Source organism: Blastomyces gilchristii (genome assembly GCF_000003855.2).
Source record: "Blastomyces gilchristii SLH14081 genomic scaffold supercont1.9, whole genome shotgun sequence".
Taxonomy (NCBI): domain Eukaryota; kingdom Fungi; phylum Ascomycota; class Eurotiomycetes; order Onygenales; family Ajellomycetaceae; genus Blastomyces; species Blastomyces gilchristii.
The window spans coordinates 1,094,996-1,117,761 of NW_003101674.1; the positions used below are offsets into that span (position 1 = coordinate 1,094,996).

A 22,766-nucleotide genomic window follows, 5' to 3' on the forward strand; every position below is an offset into this window, starting at 1 on the left:
AGTTGTTGTTGAAAGGGATGGTTAGGGGTAACTATTTTCGAGGTTTTTCTCCTCACATCAAACCCATAGTTATAGCTCTATTTGTTTGGATTTTATTTTGGTTTGTTCCATGGTTGATGTCGTTCCAATCCCCCGCCATTAGCTCGGTAGTTATCTTTTTAATCGAATCAACCAAGTCCTATCCAACTCCGCTGTAGGAAAATTTGCTCCCCGGCTCTCAATAACAATTAATATATATATATATATATTATATATGTATATTTGCTACAAATCGAATTGCTGTCGCAAATTTGGTTTCCATCCCGGGCTTCTACAAACACATGTAGCTAAGCTATCTGTTTTCTCCAAAACCTGCACAAGCACTTCGGTCCAACGCTTGAGCTTGCCACAATGACTACCACAACGTCCTCTTCAGAACAAGATGACGCCTTTGAAGAGCCGCGATACATCCAATTCCCCTGCCTCCCGGATGATGCGACCCGCGACGGTAAACCGGTGTTGAATAAGTATTCTACGTTTCTCACCAAGGATCATGATTTTCCGGGAGCCCAGGTATTTTATAATTTTCCCTAATGCTTTTTGTTTCCCGCGGGATTAATGTTCGGGCGGCCCTTACATTTTCCATCTAGAAAACGTTACTGATGTTTTGCCCCCGCTCTTATTTTTTCTCCCTTGGGTAGGCGATGTTATATGGTGCCGGGGTTCCAGATCGCGACAGTATGAAGAATAGCCCGCAGGTTGGCATTGCGACAGTATGGTGGGAAGGAAATGCTTGCAATATGCATCTATTAGATCTTGGAAAGACTGTCAAGAAGGCAATTACGGATCAGGGGATGTTGGGCTGGCAATATAACACGATTGGTGTTTCAGACGCGATTTCTATGGGGAGCGAAGGTGTGTTCGTTCCCTTCCGGCTCTTTTTAGTTGCATTCTACATTATGTCCCCCGGGCTACCCCGGTTTATTTTCGTAAAGCGAAATTAAATCTGACAAAAATTTTTAGGGATGCGGTACTCTCTTCAGTCTCGTGAGATCATCGCAGACAGTATAGAGACTGTTACAAGCGCTCAATATCACGATGCCTGCATTGCTATTCCTGGCTGTGACAAAAACATGCCCGGCTGCATCATGGGGATGGCAAGACATAATAGACCCTCCTTGATGATATACGGTGGGACTATCCAGGTCGGATACTCTAAGTTACTCCGAAAGCGAATCAACGTCTCGACTTGCTACGAAGCCGCAGGTGCATATGCTTATAATACCTTAACCCAGCCCGATGACGGTGGAGATCGGTCAAAAACTAAAGACGAGATCATGGAGGATATTGAGCGTAACGCCTGTCCTAGCGCTGGAGCGTGCGCTGGGATGTATACGGCAAACACCCTGGCAACTGCGATTGAGTCAATGGGTCTGACTCTACCGGGCTCCTCCTCTACCCCAGCCACAGTGCCATCGAAGATGCGCGAGTGTGCAAAAGCCGCGGACGCGATCAGGACATGCATGGAAAAGAACATTAGACCACGAGATCTACTCACCAAACGCTCTTTTGAGAACGCTCTGGTGATCACTATGGCGCTGGGTGGAAGCACCAATGGTGTCGTTCATCTGATAGCCATGGCCAGAACTGCCGGGGTTGAATTGACACTTGATGACTTCCAGCGGGTGAGCAACAAAATCCCATTTATCGCCGACTTGGCGCCCAGTGGGAAGTACTATATGGCGGATCTATATGAAATTGGTGGAATTCCATCAGTGCAGAAGCTGTTGGTTGCAGCAGGCCTCATGTACGGCGATATTCCCACGGTAACCGGGAAAACGCTAGCCGAGAATATCCAATCATTCCCGTCTCTGCCGCAAGACCAGGCCATAATTCATCCACTAGCTAACCCTATCAAGTCTACGGGTCATATTCAAATCCTCAGAGGGAACCTCGCCCCTGGTGGTGCAGTCGCTAAAATTACTGGGAAAGAGGGCACCAAGTTCACTGGGAAAGCCCGGGTTTTTAACAAGGAACACGAGCTCGATACCGCACTTAACCAGGGCTTAATTCCACGCGGAGAGAACCTTGTCTTGATCGTTAGATACGAGGGGCCTAAGGGAGGGCCCGGTATGCCTGAGCAGCTCAAAGCCAGTGCTGCGCTGATGGGAGCCAAGCTCACAAATGTCGCTCTAATAACAGATGGTAGGTACTCTGGCGCCAGCCATGGGTTTATCGTAGGTCATATCGTCCCCGAGGCTGCTGTTGGTGGTCCCATCGCAGTGGTGCAAGATGGAGACATGATTACGATCGATGCAGAGACGAATGAGCTCAGCATGGCAGTTTCGGATGAGGAGATCGCTACGAGGATGAAGAGCTGGAAATCACCGAAGCCGCATGTTACACGTGGCACGTTGGCCAAGTACGCAAAGCTTGTTGGTGACGCTTCGCATGGCGCAATGACGGATATGTTTTGATGAAGAGTTACTTTGGTCGGGGTCGGTTCTGTTGTAGAGGCACTTCGGAAGGCTTCTGGGGATGGGACAGCCTATAAAATATTCACGCAGATAAACAGGCGGTGGAATCCAGTGGGATTTGAAGGAATATACGGAATCTGTACATATGTCTCTGCCAATTCGTACGGATGTACTCCGTAGTCGACATCATAAATGTTTTCCAAGTCCAATGAACTCATCAGAGACAAGAACGAGGGATGGAATGCGCTAAATCTAATCGGGGTTAGCTAGTTACCTCGGCCTTTATCCAATCGACTTCCACGTGACAAGCCTGGTTCCTCCAAGGTTCTGACCAACATCCATAATTTTGTACCGGGCTGGATGACGCTGCATTATTTATTCCACGTCCAACAAGTCATCCAGTTGTGTCTATCATTCATTTTCAGCTTTTCCCCGCTCTGTCAGCCACGCAGTGCCTCCAGTTCTCACGATTGGATACATAGCTAAAAATACCTGGGACTAGACCGATTTCAAGAAATAGGTTATTCTCTTTGCAGCTCCAAGAGCTCGACTGCTGCCTCCACGTATCTCCACCCACGCGCTTGGTTTACCAGGACCCCGGTTCTCTTCTAGACGCGGTTACTGACATCTGGACTGTGCTATGACCTAGATAGACTTGGTGGTTTACGGGGGCTGCAGCTTCCATCGTTTGTCGATGGTGCAGGCTGCGAGCGCTCAGAGTCAGGGTGTCACCTACCTTACCTAGGTGACAGATTTGACCACCTTCTGTTTGGATGATCGAGTGTTCAAAACATAACCTCTCAACATCTCCTCGTCGTCAACTTTGCGCGCATGGTGACCTTATGACTTGACAGTTGTCAGGCATATGTTCTCTCCATAAATCTAGCCAAGCAGAACAAACAAGCTCATGTTAACTATTCATTGAAGCACCACTGCCTTCCGTGGCTTGCCATTGGTTCGTAGCTTACACGCTCCGTTGAGTTGGTGAAACAGGAGTGAGCTTTGCAATTCAAAAAAGTTATAGCTGCCCAACAGTCAGGTTTCTTGCTGTATGGTTCTGGAGTGGGAACTAGACCCTAGTCGACTCCCATCCCGCAACCTTATCGGCTGAGTCTTTAGGGAATCTCGGCCTAGGGGAACGTGGGCCTTTTTTGAATGCTCCCTTAGTTCTCATATAAAGAGCTGAAAAGCCCGTTTACCTGCACGATGTCGATGAACACTTTCGCTTCACTCACATCATCCCCTTTGCCTTCTTCCTCTCCACTTACTTCTCTTCTTACTCATATCTTCTCATTCATTTCAGCTTTCATCCAGTTCTCTTCGGATTACATCGCCTGCTGCTTGTCCCGTCTGCACCTTCTGAGCCCGATCAATGCTGTGCCAATCGAGACTTCTGGTGGTGACATTGCGCCAAGTGAAGTGACGAGTGTATTTTGCAAATCCGTGGGTATCCCTATTATCGTGGCCATGGCTGGCTGTCTCCTCTTGCTTCGCTCCCTACGTTCTCCTAGGCATGAGAGAAAAAGAACTCAGGTGTTGTTGGGCAAACAGCCAACAACAACCAATTCCGACGGCAGTTCGAGTGACGACACGGACCTTTCCGAGAAGAAAAAAGATAAGGCGCTCGATGTGCATGGACGCTCAATTAGTTCTAGAAGCGCTCACCTTAAACGCAATGGTATGCCGCGTCAGGAATCAGTGGTGGAAGTTCTCTGGTTTGGTATATCACTGACTTGCACTTTCCTTATTAGGAGTGGATGACACTGATCCCGGCCTGCTTAAAAAGCACTCCGCGAATATATCCTACACCACCCCGATTGCAACCTACCCTTCTATCAGGACATTCCTTTACCCTCACCCTCATATCGAAAAGCTTCCCACGGAACCATCACCCTTACCTCTGTTGGTATTTATTCACGGACTTGGGGGTTCCCTTACCCAATTCCACCATCTTCTAACCAGTCTGGTTAATATTGCTCCCTGTTTTGGTATCGATCTTCCAGGGTGCGGCCTGTCTTCGTTTTCGCCCAAGTCCTGGGCGGCATACTCAATCGAGGCACTTGTTACTTTGCTCGCTGTTGCAATTGACCAGTACCGTGACAAGAAAAGAGGCCAAAAAATTATACTAATCGCGCACAGTTTGGGATGTTCGCTCTCAGCGTTGATTGCGTCCTCAGAATCTCCTCTCATGTTGTCACTGCGGGAGCATGTCATCGGAATGGTAGCCGTCTGCCCACCAGCTGGTCCTCCCCCGGAAGCAAAAACCGCAAGCTTGCGCAAACTTCTCTATACTCCAGACCCAGTCTTCAACCTTTTTAGACGATGGGACAGACGAGGCGGACCCCACAGCCCTAGCGTTACGAGGTTTGTTGGGGAAGATGCTGATCTGGAAACCAAAAATCTCCAGCTTAGATTCAACCAACAGAGTAAAACTCCGGTATGGAGGAGGATGGCATGGAGCACCCTTCCGACATATGGCAGCACTGGGGAAGCTGTAGGTGGCCTACCTGGCAAGAAAGTATGGGCAGGAGTGCATGTCCCGGTTTTGCTCATAGGGGGAGAATCCGATAATATTACAAAGCCGGAAGAGGTTACGAAAATTGTCGAGTATTTTAATTCCGATCATGGCCAACGTGACTCGTCAGATTTCCCGGAAAGCCAGCTAGAAGGAGCGGATTTTGAGGACGAAAATATCAACCCTAAAGTTCGACATTCGCTAAGAGAAAGCGCACGAGGAGATCTCGCCAATATTGCTAGCTCGTCCGGTTTATCGAAATCAGCCAACGCCACGAATGGCGGCAAAAGAGGTATAAAAGCATATATATTTCCTGCACCGGCCTCCCATGCCCTCCTCTACGACCGACATACATGTCGAACACTCTCAGGGTTGATCCAAGACTTCTTCCCTAGGCATATTGACTCTCGTCTGAGTTTGGGGTGGCAGCTTCAACATTTAACAACCTCAGGGAAATGGGACGTCAAGAACCTCGAGAAATGGAAAGCCATAGATCCTGTTTCAGCTGTCATGGGTGACACTTTTGTCGCAATGAAGACCCTGCGTGAGGTTGATGAGATACACACGCCCATACCATTCGCGCAGAAGTGGAAAGGCAAGATTTATGCAGTCATTGATATCAGTCACGAAAGTCCGGTTTATGACCCCGCCCAGCTTGAGAAGGGTGGGATACAGTATCACAAACTTCCAACAGTGTCCAAAATCCCCCCGACTGTTGAAGAGGTTCGAGACTTTGTCTCTCTTGTCAGTCGTTTAGAGGAAGAAATATCAGCTGTATCTAAGTCCTCTCCAGATGGGGCTCCGCGGCCGGTACTTGGAGTACATTGTCACTACGGATTTAACCGGACCGGCTTTTTTGTCACTTCATATCTCATCGAGGAAAAGGGGTTTTCTGTTCAAGAGGCAATCGACGAATTCGAAAAATGCCGATCTCCAGGAATCAAACACGAACATTTTATCGATACCTTGTTTGTACGATACTGCGTTGGTCTTCAGAGAGCTTCGACCTTATAATAGGATCATCACGACCAGCCAGCGTTCCTGCTAGATTAACTTTTTGTACTATCACTATTGGCGTTCAGGAACCGACGATAAGACCGGTATGGGGATTGCTTCTACACATCTCCATCTATTTCTATTCTTTTTCTGTTTTAATATGCAATACGATTAGGCGGCTTGACAATGGACATTCCTTGAACTTAATATGGAAAGCTTTGATGCTTAACGGCTACTGCAGGATAATTCTGGGTGGATGTTAGGACAGGTCATGAATATTCCTTTTATTAGATATGTTTTAGATCTAACGAAGAATGACCTTTATTAAAGTTCTTGACATACATTAATCTATTTGAGCGGGACTACTAAGAGTGATCCTAATTAAGTTTAGTGCATGACTAAGATGGTTGGATGGAAGGTGTTAGGGTACAACTAGTCCGAAATAGGTTAAATGACCTTGAGCCTCCACAACCACACAGTTGAAGATACAACAAGCGAAATTTCCGAAGCGAGGCGACCACGACCTTAGAAGAACTCCGCCCGAGACGACAATCGACAAATCGACCAACGGACTTTTCAACTCTCACAACACCTCTCGCGTTTTCCTCCCTCCCGCCGCTTGTTTAATCACATTTGCCCTCCAAAGGCATTCAAAGGACAATCGCAATCATGGGAGGTGTTACCGTTCGTGATGTGGATGTAAGTCTTTTTTAATGCGTTTTTCGTCCCTCGCCCTTCTTGCTTTTGTGGGGTGGGATGAAAGATGGGTGCCTATATCGGGAAATCATTGGGGGAGGGGAATGGATGGATGACAATGAGGAAAACGAATGTTTCGGAACGAGAGATGGGATTTTGGGGGTGGGGGAAGGATTTGGGGGGGGTCGATGAGATGCTGGATATATCGCTTAAAGGGACGATTGAAAAAGGATAAAAAAAATGGATTGGGATGGCGGTTATGCAGTGGATGGGCGGAAAATGAAAAGAAGCGCACCATTTTCATCCTTGGAGTTTCCGGGATCTTTCATGCAGCCCTGATAGGTTCGGATTACTGATATGTGATTTTTCCTTTTATCTATAGGCGCAAAAGTTCATCGAGGCATACTCCGCCTTCCTGAAGAGACAAGGCAAATTGCCAATTCCAGGTCCGTCCCTATTTCGTTTATCCCCAGTTTCCGCATCGCCCCCTTCTTTCTTTCTCTACAGAAAGCGGGGCGTATTGGTCGCGGTTTGCTTTGTGGAAAGTGGTTCCCTCTGACTGATTTGCGACACAGGTTGGGTCGACACCGTTAAGACATCAAGAGGCAATGAGCTCCCTCCTCAATCCATCGACTGGTATGCAAAATTCTCGTTTTACTTTTTGGTTCTAGCCAAGGACGCTTGGCAAATATAGTATTCAGTATGGCCTAATGATCCAACCCCGAAAAATAGGTACTACATCCGCGCCGCCTCCATTGCCCGACACATTTACCTCCGCAAGACCGTCGGTGTTGGCCGTCTACGGAAAGTCCACGGAGGTTCGAAGAACCGCGGCTCCCGCCCATCCCATCATGTCGATGCCAGCGGCGCCGTTGACCGGAAAGTCATCCAATCCCTGGAGAAGATTGGCGTGCTCGAACTCGATGAGGAGAAGGGCGGACGGAGAATTACCCAGAGCGGCCAGCGGGATTTGGACCGTATCGCCAAGACGACTGTCGATGAGGAGGAGGATGAAGAGTAGATAACCTTTTGATGGGTGTTATGTATGTGTGTGTGGCGAGCGAGGGGGAGGGGCGGCAGAGATATCCTGCGAGGGCCGACGGGGATTCTTAGATTTGGTTTCCGTCATGCCTTCCCCGGATTTTATAGGGGCGCTGTGTTTTGGGAGAACGAGGGAAGCGTGAGAATAAGGCAAGAGAACGGTAAAAGGAAGGAAAGACAGTGACGAAATTCTGGACCACCCGCATGAATTCAGCGATTTTTCTTCAGGCGTTCATAATGAATTGGGGCGTGTGGGGACTTATGTTGACGTGACATGCATGGCAATATAAAAGGGAAAAACAATGAGCAGGTAGAAGGAGAGGGCATAGTGGTTTCTTTTCCAGTTTTGTTTTAATTTTTCTCCTTTTTCTTTTGAATCGAAACTACGCACATGCCTGATAAGTCCTTCTGCTTTCTTTTATTTCTAGTTACCTTCTCTTTCCTCCTTTTTACGCCTGTCCCTCTCCTCTCCTTACTCGACCATGCCAGCAAACACAGCTTTCCTACCTAACCTCCTTTTACTTGAAAGCATTACATTACTTCTCACTATGTCCTTTAGCCTTCTTGCTTTTCCTTGTCCTTTTCTTTCCCCCCTTGTCGGAGCTCGTCGGATATCAAAATGAAACACATTTCTTAAAATTGTTCAAAAATAATATTCTCTCTGAGGCGCGTGGCTTACCCCTTTCTTCATAGATATAATTCGAACCATTTGCACACAAGGAGAAGGTTTGCAGGTTTGCAGGTACACGAAGTTTTGGGCGGTTACTTGTGTGATCGAGAAACAGGAAGTGGGAAAAATTAAAGCAAGAGCCTGGACGGGGCTCAATCAGGGGAAAGAGAGCAACTAGCAGCTCTTTGCTTAGCAAGGCTGTATGGCCCAGTTTACCCAGCTTCGCGTCGCATACATATGAGAACGGTGTGTAAACGTGTACATCCTGCCTGCCATTGCTTGCTACTAAAAAGAAGCATTGCTCGGGAAAAAAAAAAAAAAAAAAAAAAAACCGGAGGAACCAGCAATATATGGGCAGATTCTCTCCTTTGTTCAATTGTGGAACTAAGAGGCTAACTAAATTATAGTGAAAAAACAATAGTAAGTTCCTTTATCAAAGCGAGACCGCCTCCACCTACTTTCGAATGCTTATTCCATCGACCCCCAGGACATAGCATAATCAAATGTTGGTTTGGCCAGAGATGCTGCTCCTTCTTCTTTTCTGTTGACTGAAAACTTTTTCAAAACTTTTGTTTGCTCTCTGGAGTGAACGTACACATATTGCTGTGGACATTTCCGAGGCAGCAAAAAGCATAAACCCTGTGCAACTATGACAAAGTATGAGCAAACAAACGTTTCTTGCAAAATATCCACGCATAACACCAAACAAAGGATTACGTATTCGGCCAGAAAGAGGTATAAGGAAGTATCGAAACCTATGGCATGCTTGCCCAAAAGGTACGAATTTTGATAAGTTTTAACTAACCACGAAGTGGGGAAACAGTAAAAGAAAGAGCTACCAATCCAGATTCTGATAGCCAAGCTCGGAGGAGAACTCGTCGGGGTAGTGCACGGTACCATTATCATTTTCTTCACGGAAAAGGTCATCCTGGCTTGGGGAATTCGGATCGACGGCAGAGGGTGACTCGGATAATATGGGCACAGAACCAGTGGCAAACTGGACAGCTTGAGAGCTACCAGCATGAAATACACCTTGACCTTGCGAAACAGGGCTGTAACGATGGCCTATCTGTCGATGGCCTGAATCCTGGGGAATTACTTCAGCTGGTGGTATATTCTCGTTTGCCAAAACGTCATTACCTTCCACACCCCAGCTTGCGCAGTTAGCAGCCAAGTTGTGCGCCAAGGATCGGATGTCATCATCCTCGAAATCAATAGGATCAACAAATATCGTGCCAGGAACAGAAAACATATGAGAAGAAGAACGGCTTGGAAGAGCAAAACTGGGCTGGTCTGCAGAATGCCACCGGATATCTTTATTGCAAGCGGAGAGGGCGTCGCTAGAAGCGGCCGATAACAAGCTGGTGGTGGTGGTGGAGGCACCGTCGATCTCAATAGGATGGGGAGCATAAATCTCTCTGCTCAGAAGTATATCGGTTCCATCGCCCGGTTTCCCTATTCTTTCATTTTTAATATTAGAGAAGTGTTAGACCTCAAAGATCATACTTACAGTCTTGCCGGTTGCCAAGGTCTTCTTCATCTTTTTCCTGCATGGTTGCGCCAAGTGACCGCGGATCGCGTCCACAGGTGATGATATTATCGTCGTCACCCATATCAGCGTTATTATCACTGCTCCCTGAATCTTGATATTCTTCATCTCCATTTCCATAATCTTCTTCAGATCCTTCAGAATTGTCGTCTTCTTGCTCCTCTTGGCTCAGTTCAGTCTCTCCATCATGGTTGGTCTGGTCTGTGCTAGTACTATCGCTTCGATCGGGGGACTCTCCGTTAGATTCTGAATCGGCAAATTGCGAATGACTAGTCCGAGAGACAGGGTACGTATTCGAGGCTGGTGTCCCACTGCCCGACCATACGAGATAGTCATTGTCTGCTGCTGGAGTGTGGTAGGGATGGACTTGACTGCTGTCAGGGGCAGGCCTTTTCCTAGGCAACTCCTCTTCATCTTGGTTCTGTTCATTCTCCAGTCTGGTTTGCTCTCGTTTCCTGCTTGCTCTCTCATTTCTCTCTATCACCGCAGCCAAATATGCGGATGGCGGATCACCAAATACTGCCCGACGGTTGCGTGACATGTACTCGAAAGGTGGTAATGGGGGCGATTCACTGAGGCGTCGTTTTCTGCCCATCTTGAGGATATTCAAATGGATCCTATGTCTTCGTAAGGTATGTAGAAAAGCTGTACTCTCCAAAAGCTAAAGCGGGCTTGTTCTCCAAGTGGATATTCCAGATATATTCAGCACATTCGTATTGTGTTGTGTTGTGTTGTGCCTTTTTTTTAGGGGGGGGGGGCGATTTGGCTGGGCGTCCCTTACAGGGAGGTATCTTTCAAAAGAAAAATAAAAAACAAATGAAAAAAAATACGACTGGCAACGGCAGAAATAATAGGGAAAGTTGAAGCCTTCAGAGAAAGAGGAAGAGGGGTTGAAAAGCAAGTTGAACGAGAGGAATCCAAATATCAGCCGCGAGTACGCGGGGTATTGCCAATTTTCAAAGAGAAGCGGGGAGTAATAGGAAGCGAAGAAGATTCTGAAGTATGAAAAAGGATTTTTGGTATTGATACTATTTAAAGAGAGAAACATAACCTTGAAAGAGCTGTTGCCTGTTTGTGTGAATATGGAACTTCTTCTTTGCATGTTTGTAGTGAATGGTGATCTGGGAGCAGACAAAAAACCACAAGAGGTACAGTACAAAGAAGTGAAGCAGTACAACTCCACAATAGTTGCCCTGGCATCTATCTAGTATTTCTCTTCTATCACAATGCTCCTCTATATCTTCCAGTTCCTGGATTCAAATGGCTACCAGTATTTCAGGAACCAGGGGATAGCATGGATGCATCAAAAACACAATCTGCAGCACGAAAGGCGTTCTATTTTGGCTATAGAGCTGCGATAGAAACAGGTATTATCCAACAGTCATAGCCATATCACACATTGTCCATTGTTCCCATGAGTTTTGCATTTAGTCCCTGCTCACGGTAGGATCCCAGCAAACATGGTGATATTCGCCTGTGTTCAATGTCTCCATGTCCTCAGCGGAGAGTTCGAAGTCAAAAATCTCAGAATTCTCCTCAATGCGATTGTCGTGTACAGATTTGGGAAGAGGAACAAAGCCCTTGTCAAAAGTTAATACACGCCAACAATCCCCAAAATCGAAAAATCAATAACAGGCTGACAAAAGCTTCTGGGGATTCGTACCTTCTGCAAGCTCCATCGAAGGAGGATTTGCCCAGGCGACTTGTTATGTTTCTGGGCCAAGTTCTTGATAAGGGGGTCGTCCATCCTAGTTGCTTGAACGAGGGGGCTATAGGCTTCGATAACGACATTGCGCTTTTTTAGCCACTCAACGATATCCGGGCGAGCTAACCAGGGGTGCAGCTCATATTGACCAACGTCGATTTTTCCGCCAATACCTTTGTTATATTCTTCCAGTTCGTCGAGATGGTGTACGCCGTAGTTAGAAACCCCAATGGAGCGTACCTTGCCCTCCTTTTGGGCTTCTACGAGAGCACGCCATGATCCTTCGCGGGCTTCCCTTCCACCATATGGAGCATGAAGGAGCATACTGCAAAAATAAAAATTAGCTGCCATTTGCTACACATGATGTTTCCATTTCCATACGGACTCATGCACTCACAGGTCAATATAATCAAGATTGGCTGCTTTGAGACTAGACTCGATAGAGTCCTTGGTTTGCTCGTAGCCCATGGCCTTCCTTGGCACCTTTGTGGTGAAGAAAACGTCTGAGCGCTTGAGGCCAGATGCACGGACGGCCGCTCCGCACTCGGCCTCATTGTGGTATGCCCTCGCAGAATCGATCTAAAAAATATTTAGAAAACTGACACGTAGGAAAGACCTCCGTTGCTGCTGTACACGTCGTATTGTGCCTGGTTCCAGATATATGACGGCCTGGACGAAGAGTTGGAGAAGGAGTCACTAGACGTACATGTCTATATCCGACTTGGAGAGCCTTCAACACGGCATTCTTAGTTTGTTCCGGAGGTCTGTCAGATATGTATATTTAAGTAGGCTTCCTTTAAGCTTATGGCATTGATCTGTAAAAGGGTTCAGGAACAAACGTTTGATAGACCTATTAGAGCACAGCAGCTCGTCAGTCAAGCACCAACGAAAGAAACGCTGGATTGATTGAAATAGTTCTTAAAATGTGGAAGCACTTGCTTAACGTTGCAGGTGTCTCTTCCTAACTGCTATAAGTAATGGTAGTAAATGATAGATACTTACACCAAATCCCAGAACCGGGATCTCATACCCCGAGTTCATTTTATGAGTCGATTGAAGCTTCAACGGGGCCATATTGATGGGTACTAGTCTATATGTACAAGAAGAGGGAGCGAATTTCGCAACTGGATTCAACACTACGGTTTTGAGACGTCGAAGGATGTCCATAGGGATTATAGACTCGAAAATAAAGTAAGGTGGAGAACAATGGTCAAGAAAATGCTGTCATTATATCATCCACTTCCCTCTCTTCTGGCTATGTAACCTAAGTGTAAACTTGCGCTGCAGAATCATTCTAGCTCCCTCGCTTAGGATAAATAATTGCCCGTATTCGCGAATTCTGACTCATTGACGACCTCAATCGTTATTGAGAAGTGAAGTCCTTTCAACTCTCTGAGGGTGCAGTTGGTGTCTTTACAGTAATGGCGGGGTTGACATTCAATTGCCTCGAGCTATTATGACGACCACACAACCCCACCATCATCCTACGCAGCCGCGACAAAATTTCAACTCCAAAGGCTAAACCACGATAACGACTAATATACAAAGGCCTAGACTTCTTAGGAATACACAGAGCTAATGCAGAACTCCTGTGTAGGCTTGTCTTTTGAATCTGCGCGGATAATTGTCTGGCCAAATATTTGCGGTCTGAGATGCGGCTAATCAAAAATAATATCGAGCGAGATGGCTCGGGTTCTGTCACACTCTACCCCGAAGAGCCAGAGGATATGGTATGTTAATCAATTCCAGCTAGTCTTCCGAAAAGAACACACAAAGATCTACCAAACGCTATCCTTGGTCCGACGTATTTGTACCAGTGCAAAGCTAACCGTGACCTTTCGTCCAGTGGCATTGCTATAACCTCATCCGACCTGATGACCTTCTCAAAGCGAGTGCGATCCGTCGCGTTACTACTACAGCTGCAACGGGAACTACAAGCTCCTCTCGAGTACATATGACGCTACAAATCCGTGTTAAGAGCTTGGATTTTGACCCCCAAAACTCCCAGCTCCATGTCTCCGGCCGAGTCGTTGCGGAAAACCCATACACCAAGATTGGGCAGCATCATACGCTTGATCTGGAACTGCAAAGAAATTTCACACTGGAGAAGCAGGTGGAATCTTCAAGTGAAGCTGGAGGATGGGATAGTGTTGCTGTCGAAATGTTGAAGGAAGCGGTGGATGAAGGAGGGAATAGAAGGGCAGAAGCCGTGGCGGTTGTAATGCAGGAAGGACTGGCGCATATCTGCTTTATCGGTCAATTCCAGACGGTCTTGAAGCAGAAAATAGAATTATCCATTCCGCGGAAGAGACAAGGCGGAGCCGATCATGACAAGGTAAACAACAATAGACATACTCGTAAAAGGAATCTCTCCCGTGAAGTGCATACTGACACGCTATCATAAAGGCCTTAACAAAGTTTTTCCAAACCACCCTCGATACGCTCATCCGCTTGCTCGAAATTAATGTGACATCCCGTCAACCTTCGTCCAGCGGCGTATCTACAAAGCCAATCCTCCTGGCATCTCCCGGCTTCACAGCGGCGGGATTCCAAAAACATATCCAGTCTGCAGCGAATACATCCGCCCCGGGCTTGAAGGGCCTGCTACAAAACATTGTCGTTGTCCACTCCTCATCGGGCCACATGCACTCCCTTGCTGAGGTGCTTCAATCCCCATCCGTCCAAACGCTCCTCTCGAACACCAAATACGCAAAGGAAACGTCGCTCATGGACAGATTCTTCTCCGAACTACGCAAGGAAACCAACAAAGCCACCTATGGTCCGCGAGAGGTGGAATCAGCAGTGGAGCAAGGCGCGGTAGGTCGAGGCGGCGGAGTTCTTATAATATCCAACAGATTATTTCGCGCTCAAAATGTTGCCGAGAGGCATAGATGGGTCTCGCTGGTAGATAAAGTGAGAGATATTGAAGGAGGTGAAGTCCGGGTTCTGAGCTCTGACCATGAAAGCGGGCGAAGGTTGGATGGCCTGGGTGGCATAGCAGCTCTATTGACGTTTCCGATTGTTGAAGAGGATGAGGACGAAGAGGAGGGCGGCGAAGTGGGTGGAGGGGTGCCGGTTGAGGGGGCCTAATGGCAAATGACGGCGAATTTTCCATTTTTAGCCCGAATGGGGGCTATTACACTCCGTATTTTATATTTATATTTTACTTTAAATCGTTGAATAAGGCGTTTGGGATTTCCTTTCATCTAAAGCCTTAGTTCATGATGAGAATAATGAGATAGCCAGGGCTCTAGAAGTTCTCTAGGTCTAAATATTCAAGCCTCATTTGAGACAAACACTTTTTGGACGCCCCTTGTCTGACTACTTTACTCGCGCTTAGTAGGTTGGGTAACTACTACTATCTTGACTATCTTCAACAGATCCTAAACCTTAATACTCTTGTTATTATTTATATGTATCTATTGCCCTGCATTCGTTCGCATGATATCCTATGCTTTTCTACCATGGGATGTGTAACCCTTGATTCAATCTTCGGGGTTTGAATAATGCTGCCATTTTAAGTTACCCTTGTAAGTATGTCTTAAGACCTCCAGAGTTTCTCAATGTCTTTTAAACCCAGCATGCAGCATCCTTAATCACTCCGTCTTCTTCCCGTTCGTATTAGGGGACCTAGTATCCATGAAAGCGGGCCTCTTTGTTCAAATTAACCTAACGGCGCCCCCGCGAAACAAGAAGCCCAGATTTAACAATCAGAGCATGGAGATGGGACATGCCGGCGGCCCCTAACCTGGCCCCAGCGCCGGGTTAACTTTTTCATCACAATTGGCGCGCCGCCTGATACGAGTCGGTAAATAAAATGATTGGTAGCAGGCGGGCAGGGTTACTTTCATTCTCCTCCACTTACTCTTTTTCACTCGATTATTTTCTTGAGGTGGGAATTTCTCCACAGACGAGCGGCTCGCCTAACTAGGTTTGATATGCCCCGGAGTTCAGTTCGTGACAGCCAGTGCCTGGCGAACGGGATTGAACAGCCTATTTCTTCCCCCCCCGGGGGGGTTGGGCTCGATGATAAAGTAAGCAAGGTGCAACATGTAGGACTAGCCTTCCCTTATAGCTTCGCCTTCAAGACTATGAAAATAACATCACGCCTTAACACTCTTATTCGAGTACACTTGACATCTTGAACAAATCAACTTGCGACAGGGGGATCCGGGAGCGAGGCCGCCAATAGCCCAGCCACACATGTCGGATTAAGCGCCGAGAGAACAAGCGTTAGTTATCTCCTATCACAAACTAGTGGAGATTCCCGTCCGCTAGCTAAGTGGGCTGTCCGTGCATCCGCCTGCAGTAGCCTTCTAGGCGACTGGGCCTGACATGGATGATTAGCACCGCGAATTTTGAGGGTGAACGACGTGCAATCCATTTTTAGCCCTGCCTTAGCTGCGGGAATGGAGGTTGTTTCAGGACTAGTTAGAGAGACATGCTCGCCCGGCATTGGGTTCTAGTTATACAACCTATCCTTATTTTCCTCCTGCTCGCGTGCCCTCGGCACGATGGCTGGGTGGGATGTGGCGCGCTTGTCGTCTAAACACCGTTGCAGCTTCTACCTGGATACCTGGTTTACATGCTTGGAGGGTTTTCTACGGGTGTCCTCGGCCTGCTTAGACTGCGATAAGACTCAGTAGGCCCAGCAAGGCTCATGCGTGATATCAAAGACGAATTCACGCAGCGGTAGCATGGGTCCATTTATCACCCCTTCGAGCCGGCATTGTGTCCTGCCCCAGAGACAAGGCTTATCCAAGACAGATAACCCTGCTTTCTCTCTGCCTATTTTTGCGCAAACGCGAGCGCAATAGTACCTACGGCGGTAGATGGGTGCCTGTCATATTGCTTAACATGCAACCCAACTCGAAACAAAGGGGAAATTTTTATATTAGTTGTTTATTGCTTTTCTGTTTCTAATACTTCGCTCGAATGCAGGATCTATAAAAGGTGATGTTTGCAAAGTAGGAGAAAAAAAATAAGACAAGTGATTAGAAATTAAAAATTTACAACATGCGAATCATCGAGGCAACAATAAGGCTGCAACTAAGATGGAACAAAAAGGAGAGACAAAGAAATGCATTTGTTTCTTCTAGCGATAGACGGGTAGGGGTACCACAACTCCTTGTTCGCTAGCGTTAGGCCAAAGATGAATATTAAGAAGAATAACAAGCTGTCTACCGGCAGAATTGTTCGCGAAGATATGCTGGAGTGAAATATTCGCAGAAAATAAATAAAGGGGGATAGAACTAAAATAAAATAAAATAAAATAAAATAAAATAAACAGAAAGAAAAATAATTCAAAGAATAAAATTGCGACCAGCGAAAATTTGGGCCAAAGGTTGGGGATTTATACACACCCCCATAGTTTAGTCAAAAATGCAAAAGAAGCCGGAATGAAAATGAGGAAAATAATCAGAATGCCACACTACAGGGATTAAACTCTAACATAGATGAGTAACAGTTGTTCTGGGCGGGTGGTTGGGCCCGCTACCTTTGTCAAGTCCGATGCTTGAGAAGATAAATATGATAACAATAATGGTTGGAAGTAAAACCAGTGAACGAGGAAGCTGGGGGGTAAAAAAAAGAAAAGAAAAAGAAAAATCACCACAGCCAAATTCGTTTGTTAAGGAAAGTAAAGTTACATATCTTAGGGGTATCTTGAGGCGCGTAAATCGGAAATTGGACAGCGAAGGATTAATATACAGCATTGTCTCGCTGAAAAATATCATCGTGATCTACTTTGACGGCGTCGAGGTGGGCTTTCGGAAGCCTCTGGATTTTCTTCTATGGGATGAGTACCTCCTTTAAGCTGGTGCCACTTCAATTCGCATTGAGACGCTGAGAAAACTCCTGCTCCGAATTCTTGCATCTGCAATAAATGAAATGAAAAAGAAAAATAAGTAAGGGAAAAGAAAGGGAGAGAGGAAACATGAAAAGACTGGGGGAATGGAACATAAAATAAAGAATAACTATTTTCATAGTGAGCAACGAACCTTCTGTGATATGATCTCAAACTTTTCCATTTCCCAGAATTCATATGCTCGTTGAAGTGCTAGGACCTATCAAAGATTATAAGACTAGCGTACGGGGGCAACGAAGTGGATAAGGGACACATACTCACATCTTCCTCGGGCCATTGCATGGCTCGATGCTTCATACGCGTCATTCGCATCTGAAGACAAGACGCTGAATAGTTTGTTCCAAATTGAGCGTTTACTATCTTCACTATTTCTCTCCAAGATAAATTCCGCTCTGTTCTTAATAATCGAACAAGTTCGTTTTCGCGATCCATTTGTGATGGCCTCGACCTTTGCCCCGAATTTCTTCGTGCCGACCGGGATCGGCGGCGCTGTGAGACTTCCACACCTTGGCTTCTTTTTCTGTCGCGCTGGATTTTAAGAAGTCCAGCAGGGTTCGGAGCAATGTTCACATGGCATTTTGCAGAATTGGGTTGCGTAACAAGAGTGCTAGGTTGCGTGGTGCCGTTGAGGGGTCTTAATCCGAAGCCTCCCCCCTGTGATTCCGGTGAAAAATGACTATCCAGTGTGTCGCGATGTGGATGGTCATAAGTGAAGATACCAGGTTGCACATAGTTTGAGGTAGTCGGTCCACTGATTCCGAGTCCATGTGTTGGGGAATCCACAATATCACGATATTGGAGATCTTGATGGCTTTGTGACGGGCTCTCTCTTGGCTCAAGAAAAGGTGTACCGCAAAGACTAATTGGCGTCGGCATGGACCCATTTGTATGCGCTGTAGTGGCAAATGGATTCGCAGAGGCTTGAAAGTTCTATAGAGCTTTATTATTAGCGAATAGGCGCAACCATACAGTGTATAATCGTGGATGTACCGAGTGAGGAGAAACCCATTCTGATTCCATATACCCGTTGATATCTTGGACTCGGTTCTGGTAGGATAGCTCGCTCCAAGCGGGAGCAATTCCAGTAGGATGCTCTTCACCAGTAGAATATTCTTCGCATGGGGAATGCCCTTCGGACGCCATTGGATTACCGATGCGGGTGGGGAGCGCCGGCAACTATAGCTTGATCCTCACTTTCTTTCAAAGTAGGCAAGGAGGGAGCGAGTAAAATGTAAGAGCAAGTAAAAAACTGCGGCAAAGATATGAAATTGTATTGAATAAAGCAATTTCAAGATGCAGCAAAATAAAATTGTCCAGGACGAACGGAGAGGGACAGTTTTTTATAGTCAAAGATGGTATATATTATTATAACATTATTCAGACCTCCCCTCCCCCCCCCCCTCTCCCCCTGCAAAAGGAAAGGTGGTCAGGGCTTTCGGGTGTTGCGCATCAGATCTCCCAAAAGCCCGAAAACGACAGGTTAATTGCAGAGTTGATACGGAGTACTTCGCAAGAGTTTGAGCAGTATGGGGCGATCCAAGATGGGCTCATACACGGCCCTTTGGACAATGAAGGTCCCACTAGACATAAACTGTGCCACCTGAGAATGATGAACGGCGACATGGTGGTTGTTTTGGAGTGTCTGCACCTAAGCGCCAGCCCTCTCCGGCCGCCATCCAGGATTAGGGCCACACACGGACAGAGAAATCAGCCCCCAAAAAGATCCTCGATGACATCTCCAGGATTGAAAGAAGTGGCAAACGTCTAATTCGGCTCCGGCAGCATGGGTGATGTAGGGGTTGCCCACCGGAGGTGTTGGGTAAAAGACAACGAGGTACCTAGGTGTGTACCGCACAGCTATTACTTGCTTCCCAACTACATATACATACAAGAACGCCTGAATCCTAGGCCCAATCACAACTATCCTGGATGTTTTTAGTGGCCAAGAAGTCGGCTTGAATGTCTAGATACCGAGCATTGGTTTGAAGCTATCGCCTAGTGCCGCATTGGCTGATACATGAGAGAAAGTTGACGATATCAGTTGGTGACAATGAAGTCAGGAATGAGGGAAGGACAGGAGGGAGCACGTGGAGGCCATCAAAGAGATTAGGAATCTGTTCCTCCCCTCATCGCCCAGGTACGGTTTGACATGCCATCTGCATCGCCTGAAGGATGCTGCTCAATGAAATAAAAAGCAAAGCGGAGTAACTGACTTGCGGCGCAGGCCACGGGTCGGCCACTTGGGCAGAGGTTCGCGGGGCTTGTAACTCACTCCCTGGTCTCAAGAACCGCAAGTCGCAAGCCAGCAACTATTGGTGTTTCTCAGAAGCTGCAGGTCCTCATTCTCCGCATTGCCGGTTCCTGCCACTTTCAGCGTTGCTGGAGATGGGGGCTATACCAAACAGCAATTGTTGATTGTTGACTGGGCCACAGATAACTGATACTTGCAGTTATTCTCCGGATTGACTTAGAGGCTGTATAAATCCACTGCACATATGACGGGTGTACTAATACAATCTATGGTTAGTCTGCTTGAGAATCTACCCGAAAGGAGACCAGGAGACGATAGTCGGTGTTTATCCTAGAAGACAACGCCTGATCTTTTTTTTTTTTTTAAATCCAACCCTAACTAAATGCGATGCAGTCCCAGGACCACACGGAATTCGGTTAATGGTTCTCCAGATTCCGAGCACAACCCATGCGTCCCAAGGAAGAGCCACCATACTGTTAATTACTAGTCCATAAAACCGACTTGGGGCAAGGGGGAGATAGAGGTTGAGATATGCTGCTGCTGGTTGGGAGGAAAGGGAGACGGGCGGGATTGGCTAACCACGGGGGGCATCGCATCCAGGAAATAAACGCCCCGGCCATTCCGGTTCTGGGTTCGTGGCCAGCATGTGTTGTATAAGTTACGTATCATAAACGCACACAGCAGCAGTCAGGAGGGGGCAGTTCTTTATGAAAAATGGGCCGGCGATGGCCAGGGAAAAAATGTGGGCGCGCAACCCAAGGCGGCGAGGATTGGCGCTTACAGCGACGCGATTATGGGCCCCCAAGGAGGTAACTAGGGGGGGGAGCTAACCTTGGAAACGACCCAGCGGGAGCACGTGATTCCAATCTATTTATAACCCCTGGGCTATTCTCATAACCAACGCCACGAGAACTCGAGTCGTCCGGATGATTTTTCAGATACCAGGCACGAAGAGTATTCCGTATACCTCCTCTCGAAGAAGAGCCTCCGCAGTTGCTCATTATTCAGATTTTAATGATAATCCTTGAACCAACACCCAACGAGACGGCGAGTTGGAGTTTGATCAACAGCTCTATCAGTTAACTAACTGTTATCAAACCCCAGTCCAATTCCCCAAAACCCTAGCTCCCGGAATCGAGCTCCGTCGATTTACTCTGTAGTCTTGACAGGTTCTCAAGAGGCTAGCTAGCCTGGACGGCCCTTTCTTCAACCCTTCGCTCAAGTCCACTCCATTTCATTGCAATATGGGGTGTACAAATTTTGCCCTGGCCCTCGGCCGCTTGAAGACAAGCTCACATTGGCCACTCCAGGGTAATTCTATAAGTTTTTGGGGGCCTGTACAACACGAGGACAAAATCATGGCAGATTGTCGAATCATAAAGCGAGACTGCTTGCGAACGGCGGGATATTATTTACTCTGTGCCGTCGATCAAAGCATTAACTGCATGATTTGCGTTTTTAGAACGCCATGAAGATCTATCAGATAGGGGAGGGGCAAGCCGATCAAGATAAGTGGAGATGCGATGGGTGTTAGATCTCTGGGGTGCATCGTGCATCCAACTAGAATTCGCCATACTGCCCAGAGCCTGTGTAAAAAATAAACCTCTCTTGTCATGTTTATTATTTTTCGGAATCTAAAAGCCTCCGACCAACACAGTTGATACTAAGGCGTTACCTTTCTCTATCTACACATTGGTAACTTGCTATAGGTCTTGGGCATTTACGTTTTGCTTCGGTTTAACTCCTACTCTTGAGACTAATCTCACCAAATCGGCTCGATTATCTGCTTCTGCAGGGACTAGTATCGGCAGCATCATATGCGTTCTGAGCACGGCCCTTCTACCTTTTCTGTTCCAGGCACAGTTCTATTGTTCTTTGGTTCGCGAGAGGCCATCAGGTCACCCTCGTCCACACCGTTACTACGGGATTTTCGGCGGCCCATGCCGACCGCACCGGAAAAAGAAAAATAAGCTAAGAGTAAATTTTTCGTTCACGATAGCCACTCATTTGCCCCATTCTTATCCCATCGACCGCTTGTGACCAACGATTTTCAAATAAAGCCTGCGGAACACTAGCTCTCTTGAAAAAGCATCAAAACCTCGGACCGAAACTTGTTTTAGTTTTCTCGCCTTTGAAGAGTAACCTGTAAAGGATCCTCTCAACAAGGGGGCTGAAATCCGCTGAATTGTTATTGTTTGGTCTGACCTCCACTGTTGGAAAAGATGGAACTACTGAAATGAGAAGAGTACCTAGGTCCCTAGGTATCTAAACAGACCTCTTTTCGAATACAATGAAGTTAACCTGCAGCATCCGCAGCTTACTAAACAATGGCGTGCTCGAGCTTTTCTTCCCTTGGGGTGGGGGCCGCGAACCTCGCAAGATGTGTGGCCATTTTGAACGAAATAGAGAGATTTTCCCGGTCAACAATGGCCGCCGCCATTACCAACCCGAAGGATGAGTAGAATAGCCTGAGCTTCTGTCCTGATCTCCGCGGCTCTCTACCAGTCGACCACCTTCACATCTCAGCTTCCATCCAACTGCGCAGATGAGAAAGTTTAAAACATCCAACATCTGGGCTCGACCTATACTCTGATAACGACCGACAAAGAATTTTTCTTACATCGGGTTTAGGCCCCTGTCTACGAGGATGAAACAGCTACGGCGTGACCTTTTTGTTCCAGCTACCGTCACCAACTTCTCTGCAGGCAAAATATCGATTGCATGTCGTTGGTATACTTGTTTCAAATCTTTTGGTCAAAGAAGCCACCCTTTAAAATCGTTTACATATTTGGAAGCGGTCTTTTGCCCGAATGAACGAAAGCGAAATATAACAAAAACGAAATCAAAAGCATAGCGGAATTAGCCGAAATCTATCCATAGCCTTGAGGTGATCGGGCAATAGTAAGTGCATAATGTCATACATCCAAACTAACGCAGGTACCCCCCAATAACGATATGGACAGAGGAGTTGGTGCATTTGACCTCCATCTTCCAGTTCGTTGCGTACGGAGTCTTCGAACG

At 46.9% G+C, this 22,766-nt stretch overlaps 7 protein-coding genes across 12 annotated transcripts; 4 read left to right on the forward strand and 3 right to left on the reverse strand.

Annotated features, from left to right (window-relative positions):
• Positions 1-390: 390 nt before the first annotated feature.
• Positions 391-2,456, forward strand: BDBG_04633 (dihydroxy-acid dehydratase; the record flags this gene model as incomplete). The annotated part of the gene is made up of 3 exons (XM_002624723.2): positions 391-552; positions 681-894; positions 1,003-2,456. The coding sequence occupies 3 exons, from the start codon at positions 391-393 to the stop codon at positions 2,454-2,456; spliced, it is 1,830 nt and encodes a 609-aa protein (XP_002624769.1).
• Positions 2,457-3,662: 1,206 nt separating this feature from the next.
• Positions 3,663-5,985, forward strand: BDBG_04634 (dual specificity phosphatase; the record flags this gene model as incomplete). The annotated part of the gene is made up of 2 exons (XM_002624724.2): positions 3,663-4,134; positions 4,208-5,985. 2 exons carry the CDS (start codon positions 3,663-3,665, stop codon positions 5,983-5,985), a joined length of 2,250 nt encoding a protein of 749 aa, XP_002624770.2.
• A 651-nt stretch (positions 5,986-6,636) lies between these two features.
• BDBG_04635 (40S ribosomal protein S19) lies at positions 6,637-7,684 on the forward strand (the record flags this gene model as incomplete). Its single annotated transcript, XM_002624725.2, has 4 exons — positions 6,637-6,666; positions 7,046-7,109; positions 7,239-7,299; positions 7,396-7,684. The coding sequence occupies 4 exons, from the start codon at positions 6,637-6,639 to the stop codon at positions 7,682-7,684; spliced, it is 444 nt and encodes a 147-aa protein (XP_002624771.1).
• A 1,026-nt stretch (positions 7,685-8,710) lies between these two features.
• BDBG_04636 lies at positions 8,711-10,658 on the reverse strand. Of its 2 annotated transcripts, XM_031721761.1 has the most exons (3): positions 9,885-10,658; positions 9,180-9,829; positions 8,711-9,021 (listed from the first exon to the last, which is right to left on the reverse strand). In XM_031721761.1, the coding sequence occupies exons 1-2, from the start codon at positions 10,516-10,518 to the stop codon at positions 9,210-9,212; spliced, it is 1,254 nt and encodes a 417-aa protein (XP_031578622.1). In that variant the 5' UTR covers positions 10,519-10,658; the 3' UTR covers positions 8,711-9,021; positions 9,180-9,209. The 2 variants fall into 2 exon arrangements, with proteins under 2 accessions (XP_031578622.1, XP_002624772.1); XM_002624726.2 differs by having other exon boundaries at positions 8,711-9,829.
• A 258-nt stretch (positions 10,659-10,916) lies between these two features.
• On the reverse strand, positions 10,917-14,663 carry BDBG_04637 (alcohol dehydrogenase). Its single transcript, XM_031721762.1, has 7 exons — positions 13,984-14,663; positions 12,631-13,872; positions 12,468-12,478; positions 12,335-12,392; positions 12,026-12,207; positions 11,587-11,953; positions 10,917-11,503 (listed from the first exon to the last, which is right to left on the reverse strand). The coding sequence occupies exons 2-7, from the start codon at positions 12,793-12,795 to the stop codon at positions 11,351-11,353; spliced, it is 936 nt and encodes a 311-aa protein (XP_031578623.1). The 5' UTR covers positions 12,796-13,872; positions 13,984-14,663; the 3' UTR covers positions 10,917-11,350.
• BDBG_04638 (translation factor pelota) lies at positions 12,800-16,874 on the forward strand. The gene is made up of 3 exons (XM_002624728.2): positions 12,800-13,358; positions 13,475-13,963; positions 14,035-16,874. Exons 1-3 carry the CDS (start codon positions 13,281-13,283, stop codon positions 14,716-14,718), a joined length of 1,251 nt encoding a protein of 416 aa, XP_002624774.1. The 5' UTR covers positions 12,800-13,280; the 3' UTR covers positions 14,719-16,874.
• Positions 16,509-20,533, reverse strand: BDBG_04639. Of its 5 annotated transcripts, none has more exons than XM_031721765.1 (4): positions 18,485-20,533; positions 17,752-18,424; positions 17,628-17,693; positions 16,509-17,418 (listed from the first exon to the last, which is right to left on the reverse strand). In XM_031721765.1, the coding sequence occupies exons 1-3, from the start codon at positions 18,635-18,637 to the stop codon at positions 17,668-17,670; spliced, it is 852 nt and encodes a 283-aa protein (XP_031578626.1). In that variant the 5' UTR covers positions 18,638-20,533; the 3' UTR covers positions 16,509-17,418; positions 17,628-17,667. The 5 variants fall into 5 exon arrangements, with proteins under 5 accessions (XP_031578626.1, XP_031578625.1, XP_031578628.1 ...); XM_031721764.1 differs by having other exon boundaries at positions 16,509-17,503; XM_031721767.1 differs by having other exon boundaries at positions 17,752-20,533.
• Positions 20,534-22,766: the final 2,233 nt, after the last annotated feature.